The 8,411-nt window shown below is 47.0% G+C and overlaps 2 protein-coding genes across 2 annotated transcripts; one reads left to right on the forward strand and one right to left on the reverse strand.

Annotated features, from left to right (window-relative positions):
- Positions 1-387: 387 nt before the first annotated feature.
- N7496_005952 (cullin family protein) lies at positions 388-3,115 on the reverse strand (the record flags this gene model as incomplete). Its single annotated transcript, XM_056698881.1, has 4 exons — positions 388-559; positions 613-2,483; positions 2,549-2,944; positions 3,002-3,115. 4 exons carry the CDS (start codon positions 3,113-3,115, stop codon positions 388-390), a joined length of 2,553 nt encoding a protein of 850 aa, XP_056554294.1.
- Positions 3,116-3,335: 220 nt separating this feature from the next.
- Positions 3,336-3,938, forward strand: N7496_005953 (DNL-type zinc finger protein; the record flags this gene model as incomplete). Its single annotated transcript, XM_056698882.1, has 1 exon — positions 3,336-3,938. The coding sequence occupies one exon, from the start codon at positions 3,336-3,338 to the stop codon at positions 3,936-3,938; it is 603 nt and encodes a 200-aa protein (XP_056554295.1).
- Positions 3,939-8,411: the final 4,473 nt, after the last annotated feature.

Consider the following 8,411-nt stretch of genomic DNA (forward strand, 5'->3'; position numbering starts at 1 on the left):
TGGCGTTGGCGTTTACTGTTACATTTCTCATGCCATATACCTCGATGATGGCCTAGATGCACGGATTGCAATGGGTGCATAAAAACGATATACTTTGTTTCCGATCATCGTGTCGAGTACCACGCAGAAAAATGTTCACGAGATGTAGTCATGACATTTTGCCATACTACAGGTAAAAATAGCTTTGTAGGCCGTCTTGCCATCATCTATGTACAATCGATTCACTTCCCGCCCGTGAGACGCCATTCGCTAAGCCCAGAAAAGAAAATAACAAACAAAAGCTAAGGTAGCCATGCCCAGAAACCAGATATGCATAAACGTCGTCAAGCAATGGGAAGTGGAAGTCAGAAGAGAGGAAATTGTAAACGCGCATGAGATGCTGTCGTCTTAAGCAATGTATCCGTACGTCGCTGGTTCATCTTCCAGACGCTCCAGATACTCGCGGTCAATCAGGCTCTCGATGCGCTTCTTGACCATGTTCACATCGGGAACGAAGCGAGCAGACAGCTGGGTAAGAACCTCGTTCATCAAGCCAACATGACCAAGCTTCTTCCGTTGTCTGTGTCAGATGTTAGTATATATAAGAATTGTGAAAAGAATGGTTCAACTTACTTCATGATACGGACGATGGCAGCCTCAATACTGCCACCGCGCTCGTCATTCATTTTCTTCTCCGTCTCCTTACGCTGATCCTGATTCTCGACCTTGTTCGCTCCGCCGGCAACGACACCGATTCGCACCTTCATGAACGCGCTCTGGAAGTCATTGTTGAAGGAAAAGCGATCCGTGGGCTTGACATCTTTGCTCATGGGCTCCTTCTTCAGGATCCGGGTCTTCGGAGCCACCGCCAGAGATTGTAGGTTGCGGATCAGGTCGTACTCGGGAATACAAGTGTGCTCCTGAATCTCCTCGAACGTCAAAGATTCGCCATCCGGAACATCATTGAAGAGAAGGAGAATGACCAGCATGTATGTAGAAACATTCAGTTCATAGCGCAGCGTCTTTCCATTGCTTCGCTGAAATGTAGCTCGAATGTCCGCCGAGCCCATGCCCGCTTGCCAAGAAATCTTCCGACCACTGTGTTTGTCAAGGTAGAATTTCTCGAAGCTCTGCTTGAGATTCTCGATCTCGCGCGGGAAGATGCAAGGCAGCTGTACCTGGCCGTTTCTGGCTTTGGCCATCGCTTCCATTGGCCACATCGTACTGGTAAGGACATGTACGTCCAAGTCGATGGGCTTTTTGTCTGGGTCACCGCTACGGCGGATATGCTCCTTGTAACTCGCTGACAGATCTTCCGAAACTGTCATATCCTTGAACATAGCCTCGATGCGCTGGGTGAACTGGTTGCCGACTTCCATCTTCATCTTGGAAATCATTTGTCGTTCTGCGTCCATGCTTGCAGATCGCTTCAGTAACAGTCGGCGCGCGAGGTGCTTCTTGTAGTAGGTCTCGAACAGATCCTTGTCCTTGATGTATCGAAGAAGCGTGATACCATTGTCAAGAAGTGCATCAACCTCATCCTCGGTCTTGCCCTTGATGCCCTTCTTGAGATTTTCATCGAAGAAGAGAGAGAGGTATTCCGAGCTGCGGGTGTTCTTGTTGATGAATTCCTCGAAGCTGTCCTCGATGGATTTGTGTAGATTCTGATCTGATTGGAAAGATTTCTCCCAGACATTGTCAAATTGCCGCTTCAGAGCCAGGATATCGTCGACCCATTTGATTGCTGATGCAGTTTGTGGATTGACGGCTTTCTCCTTCTCCTTGCCCTTCTCCTTCTTCTCGCTGCCGGCGTCTTTTTCAGCGGATGCCGGCGCCTGTGGCGCAGCAATAGACGATGTGTTGATTTCCATGCCCAGCTCGACGATGCGCTTGCTCACCTGACTAGTGAGTGCGCTCTTCTTTTCGTCTACTCTGGAATTGAGGGTGTACACTGTTCGCAACCCATCAAGCTGGTTCTGGTCAAGCATGTGCCGAACTCCCGTGCCTTCCAGACGAACTACCTCCTCGATGTTCTTCCGAATCAGCTCTTCATTCAGGACTTCGCCAATCTTTGGCTCGGTCTGGGCAACGAGCGTGTAGTGACACCGTTCATGTTCCTCCGAAATGCGTTGTGAAGCAACACGACAGAACGTTGCAGCGTCCCCAACTTCCAGTAACCGAGCTCCCTCTTCCTTGTAAAAGTCCCGGCTAGTGCTCAGGAAAGCTGGCTCAAAGGTAGCGAGGTACAAGGTGGAGCTCTCCTCCTCTGCAACGGTCTCATAGAGGCCTTCCAGCATGTACATGCAATTTCGAATCAATGGCCGGTCGATGATATGGCCTTCGCGTTCCAACTGTATCATGAAGAGTACTGTGGATTCGAAAATTTGTGCAACGGTTATATCAGAGCCGGAACGAACGGGAGCCCGGAGAACGTGATCGCGGAAGAGGGCCATGGAGACGACGAGAATAGAAGGCTTGGTGCGGTCTGCGGCGGTGATGCGATCCTGTAGGAGTCAGCTCAAATGTCTTCAAGGAGTATAGAAAGTATGTCAATCTTCGGGTTACTCACCATGTACATCAAAACATCGGTTATCATGCCCATACAGAGCAGATGATCAGACCACGCCTCTTTCACGACGGCTAGGAATCGTTCCCCCGCAGCCCGCCTCTCGTTCGACTGATCTTGAACATCTGTAAGGCTCTGGGGGTTTTGTGCCCGCACTAGAATCGGTAGAATAGATTCTGTGACCTGCTTTTGAACATGGTTCCGTAGCCAATTTTCCTCGAGGGACTTGACCCGCTCGTACAAGTCATCACCCCGCATCATCAACACCATCCGGTATGCATTTCGGTAGAGTTCTTCAAACGATAAGGTCGAGGCGTTTTTGGTGTGTATTTCTGTAAGGGAGGACGATAGCACATTCCAGAGAGTATCGAAATCCTCTGTGGGCGCAGCTGCGACAATCTGTGGTCATTGTCAGTACTAAGCTTGAAGAATCCCCAAGATCTCGACCTCACGTACCCGTCGAGGAGCGCGAATCTTGTGCCGAGCTCTCATAGCCGCCATGACTATCGTATGATGATTGGAGACGGCCTTTGAGATGTCAAACTGAGAACCCAGCGAGGTTGTTGCCATGAGTTGTGAAATGCAAGCTGTGTCCCTCTCCGCGGAGGAGCAGATCGGATAATGGTTATACCGGTCCGGCGCCGCCTTCAACATGCGCCGAGTCGTTGGATCTTTTGAACTTCTTCAAGGATTGTCCCTTGAGAGAAAGAACCTTTCTTGTTTCGTCGCTGCAAACAACTCTCGCTACAAATCTGTTTCAATTCTTCTTTCAGGTTCCACAAAGTCTATCATGCGCCCTTTTACACCACAGGGCCTCCGGCCTCTTCGTTCCCTCCTCTCGCAGAGCACAACTATCACCACCCCTCGTACACCATCTTCATTGCGCCTTTTCTCGTCTCAGTTCATTCAACCTCGTCGCATTACTTCTCCACCTACTCTCTCTCAATCTCGGCGCATCCTTCCTCCCACATGCCGACAAAACTCCACATCCTCACGCCCTCTGACCGAGGATCCCACCGACAGGACCGAGAGCGATGCCGATCGTCAGAGGAGAAACGAAGAACGCCGCAGAAATGAAGAAGCATATCAAATTGTTTTCACCTGCAAGCCATGTGGCGAGCGCTCTTCACATCGCATGTCGAAGCAGGGCTACCACCGCGGCACAGTCCTCATCCAGTGTCCTTCTTGCGACAACCGCCATGTTATGAGTGATCATTTGGGCATCTTCTTCGATAAGAGGACTACACTTGAGGATCTGTTGAAAGAAAAGGGCCAGACTTTGACTCATGGACACACCGATGGCAACTTGGAGTTCTGGGAGGACGGCACTGTCAAGAGCTTCGGTCTTGATGGAAAGCAGCTATTGGACTCTTCCAATGAGAAGGATTCTTGAAAGGGTCTTAGTGGTAGCCCCATTTTATCGTGTCTAGTGCACAAGACAGACCCGATTGACTCGGATTGTTCTTAGTGCTGGAGGCGACTGTCTATATTACTACTCCCCACTCTTGCATGGCGGGCTCCTGGCATCGATGAGGAAGAAAAAGGATATTAATTTGCATGGCGTATACAGGGGGATGTCTTTATCTATCGGGAATTTCATGATCATGTAACATAGTTGATACTGTACAATAGAATCTGCCTCTCAAGGCCATATACCAACTTCATACGTTTATAAATGGACAATGTTATTGACACGACAAAAAAATTCACGGCACGACAGAGCTAGTCCTAATTAGGAACGTACCCCCCAGATACAAAATGCTACCTTCGACATCCACATAATAATTGCCAAGCCCTTATGTATGCATATTCCTATACATAAGCGCTTCCCGCGGATGCTCTAGTGTCGTCAGCGGTCATACCCGCCTCTATCACATGACCTCTATTTGTTTATCTCCATGACATACCAAGTCGGCTTCCTAACCCACTTCCTACCATCACCCTTTTCTAAGGCTATTTTACAACCACCTAATTCATCTAAACATGCAGGGATTTGAAGCAGAAGCAATTTCAAATTTCAGAGGCTAATTAATATATTATCTAGATCGATTTCACCCTCATACACGCCCTTCCCGCCCAATCCGCGCAGTACGCTTCCTAACAACCTCGAAACCAGAAGGATCTCGCTTGGTAGATCGGTCTAATCGATTTGACCGGCGGGTGGCTTTCTTGGTGGTCTTCAAGTTGCTAGCTTTAGTGGTTTTTAAGTTATTAGCTTTGGTGGTTTTCAAGTTGTTAGCTTTGGTGGTTTTCAAGTTGTTAGCTTTGGTGGTTTTCAAGTTGTTGGCTTTAGTGGTCTTTAGCTGTTTCTTTGCTGCCGTGGCATCAGCAGTCTCCTTCGCTGCTAATATAATGGGGTCTTTTCGAGCATAGTTAGCTCGCCCGGGGGGCGCCCTGTAGCTTTCGCGATTGCTAGCTCCTTAACTTGAAGCACACTTTGTATGTAAAGTGGCTGGTAATCGTCTTTAATTAAAGTAAGGAGCTACCACTAGCGATGGAACTGATCCCTTTCGAGAGGCAGATTGCCTTCAATAGCCACCAAAATCTCATGGATGCATAGTAAACTAAGTGCCTGCCGATAGTAATTAGTGCAATCGACCATCTCCAATTCCTTCTTCCTATATATATCTAGTTACCTAGCAACCGATTGAAGGGCTTTCCGGTGCACCCAACTAAGAACCTTACGAAACAGGGGCGTAAGGAGGTTCCCTAGTAGCTTCTCACGCTCCTCCGCAATCGATTAGTTGATGGTAATATAGCGAGCACTAACCGTAGTTCGAATCCCACACATAACAGTGTAGAGGTCGCCAACTAAATACTTAATGAATCTCTTTAAATAGGCATAGGCCCCTTCCACTCGCGAGGATGAAGTTTCGCCGAAATGGAAGGTGTTATTAGTATAACAGCGGAGAAAGCGTTGCTACATACCATCCTTCATCCATTAATTCGAGATATAGTTAATTGCCTCTGTGAAAACCTAGTGCTTATAGTACTTCTTAAAGCTCTTCTAAGCAGTCTCCATCTCTGCTATTATAGGTGCAAAGATGACTTTATTGAAGAGGTCCTTTACAGAATTCCATCGCCCGTTGATATCGTCTCGAATGTCCCCTTCCTTCTTAAGATAGATAAGAAGATACTAGGCAATCTTCGGCCGCAGTCTCTTCTCAATATTCTTCTGGATATACCATATACAAAGCAGGGAGGTTGTATTTAGAAAGGCCGTTGCTATAGCAGCCAGGAGACTCTCTACATCGTCAGAGAATATAGTTGTTAGAAAGGGGATTTGGTGCTTAATAAGTTGATCCCGAAGGATCTCCAGAACCCACCGATATGCACCCTCTTGCTTATCCGATATAAAAGCGCAGGCAATATAGAAGGTTTTCCCATTAGCTAACCTTCTAACAATATTAACCATAGGCATATTGAACCGATTAGTCTTATATATGGCATCAATCCAAAGGAGAGAGGAAAATCGAGCGAGAAGGTCGAGGCCCGAATAAGATACGCAGAGTATGTGTTAGACCCGGCTTTCTCCCCCTCGGTCTCCTTATAAAAGACGTCCCAGCCCGGCAGCCCTATCAGGAGGGCCGAAGTAGGCGTACGTCCCCTAAGAAACCGCTTCCGTGCACGATAGCGAAGGTTCGCCAAGTCTCTTAGGTTGAGGTAAATACGGGATTGGTATGGGTCTTCTACATTAACTTCGGCCTTACTATAAGCTCCCTCTTACCGTAGGATACTAATAACTTCGAGGTTCGAATGCCTTAGCATAAATAGTTAAATTACCCACTCCTGGGTCTCCTTCATCTGCTAGCGCCGGTGAATTAGGTGTATTACAGGTGCAGAAGCCGTGTGGCCAGTATGAGAGCCCTTCTTAACGGTGAAGAGCCAGCCGTTAGTTTCCTTCTTAAGGTAGGCAGAGAAGTGGCAACCGCAGCGGCGAGAGGTAGTCTAGCGGGTGGTTTTAGAAGGATACTTCCTAGGCTAGCCACCCCGATCGCACTAGAGGGTAACCGACCGATCGTTCGAATTCGCAGTGGTAATGGCGTATCCTTGGTGAGAGGCAAATTGGTTAAGGATAGCCCGGGCTTCCTGGCTAGTTTCGACCTCGATTAGCCAGTTGTTCGGCGGTGGTTGAAGAGCCATGTTGAATTAGTAGGAGTTGAATTGGTAGGAGTTGAATTGGTAGGAGTTGAATTAGTAGGAGTTGAATTGGTAGGAGTTGAATTAGTAGGAAGCGAATTAGAAAGAGATATCGGCCCTAAGGAGAGAATCAATTAGCCATTGAATATAAAACTTGGTGGTAGGAAGGGGGTTAGTATGTAGGAATGAGTTTGGAATACCGACCTGGTATGTCATGGAGATAAACAAATAGAGGTCATGTGATAGAGGCGGGTATGACCGCTGACGACACTAGAGCATCCGCGGGAAGCGCTTATGTATGGGAATATACATACATAAGGGCTTAGCAATTATTATGTGGATGTCGAAGGTAGCATTTTGTATCTAGGGGGTACGTTCCTAATTAGGACTAGCTCTGTCGTGCCGTGAATTTTTTTGTCGTGTCAATAACATTGTCCTTATAAATAAGGAGATGCTTTCATGATTTCAGTACAAAAGACATTGCGTACTGCGAACAGCTTCTGCTCCTCCAGTCCGTCCCACTTATTCTATCAATGAAAGAAGATGATAACAGTGTCAATCGTTCTAGACTCGTATTGTCTAATCACAAATATCACAAATATCCCCATTTGTAAGATTGTTTGTCTCTGATGCTTTATTCATTAAATTCATAAAATGTCCCCTACTCGTGTCTCCCCTACTCGGTTCCGTGTCCAATATGCCTCTATATGGAAGCATCATCATCTACCTACTTGAACCACCCAAAAACATGACCAAGTAGGCCTCAAAAGAACAAAAAATTGACCGACGCAGGGGTCGAACCTGCAATCTCTTGATTCGTAGTCAAGCGCCTTGCCATTGGGCCAGCCGGCCGTATCCTGTTACTTGACCAGTAGGCCAAGTCGTACTGGACGATGTAAGAGAGAGCCAGAATGTGCGTTATGAAGTCAAAAAAGTCTGCAGGCAAAAGTAAGGCTCTCATTGGTTGAGCTGCCTCGGTATGGCGTCTTGGGATCCATAATGGACCCTCTCTAGTGGGTCAGAAATTTTTTCTTCGACTCCACTGCGGAATTGGAGGATTCGGGATCGGACGAAAACGGCATGGGATGGAATAGATCACCGTTTTGTCTGAATTCCTAGTAGGCAGCCTTTGGTTTAATTCTATTATAGAGCTATATACTATTCAGCCTATACTTCCCCTAGAGCTAAATATACGGAATATTACAGATCAACGAAGCTTAGGGTAGTCTAGTCTAATAGGCTGAATGGCATACTATGTATTGGCCATGATATATATGGTTTTAGACTTATCTAGGAACATGTCATTCTAAACAGAAAGGGCTAAGGAGTATCTAGTACCATCTGATTTTATTAAAATCTTCACAAGCCAGTAGAACACTTTGATTCGCTTTCAAACACATATCGAAGACGCAGAATCAATGACGTAGCCTAACTGGCCGGCCGTGATCACAACACTGTTTCTTTCCGTTCGGCTCTCCCTCTACTCAAGGAAGCCCCGAAGGCGGCCTAGGGGTTTATCTAGGTAAACTACGGACATTTTACGAGAAATAACTATATATTTATTCAACAACAGACAGCTCTCGGCCTACACCGGATTCCGATCGCTCTTTTCATGAAAATACCGAATAGTCCGAGCCATCCATACTAATATATATTGCCGCCCATTCTCCAATAATCACGGCTAGTAATCCGCCCAATTAACCCCGTTTACGAACCAGCCATCAAG

Source organism: Penicillium cataractarum (assembly GCF_028827025.1).
Source record: "Penicillium cataractarum strain IBT 29864 chromosome Unknown utg000005l, whole genome shotgun sequence".
NCBI lineage: Eukaryota > Fungi > Ascomycota > Eurotiomycetes > Eurotiales > Aspergillaceae > Penicillium > Penicillium cataractarum.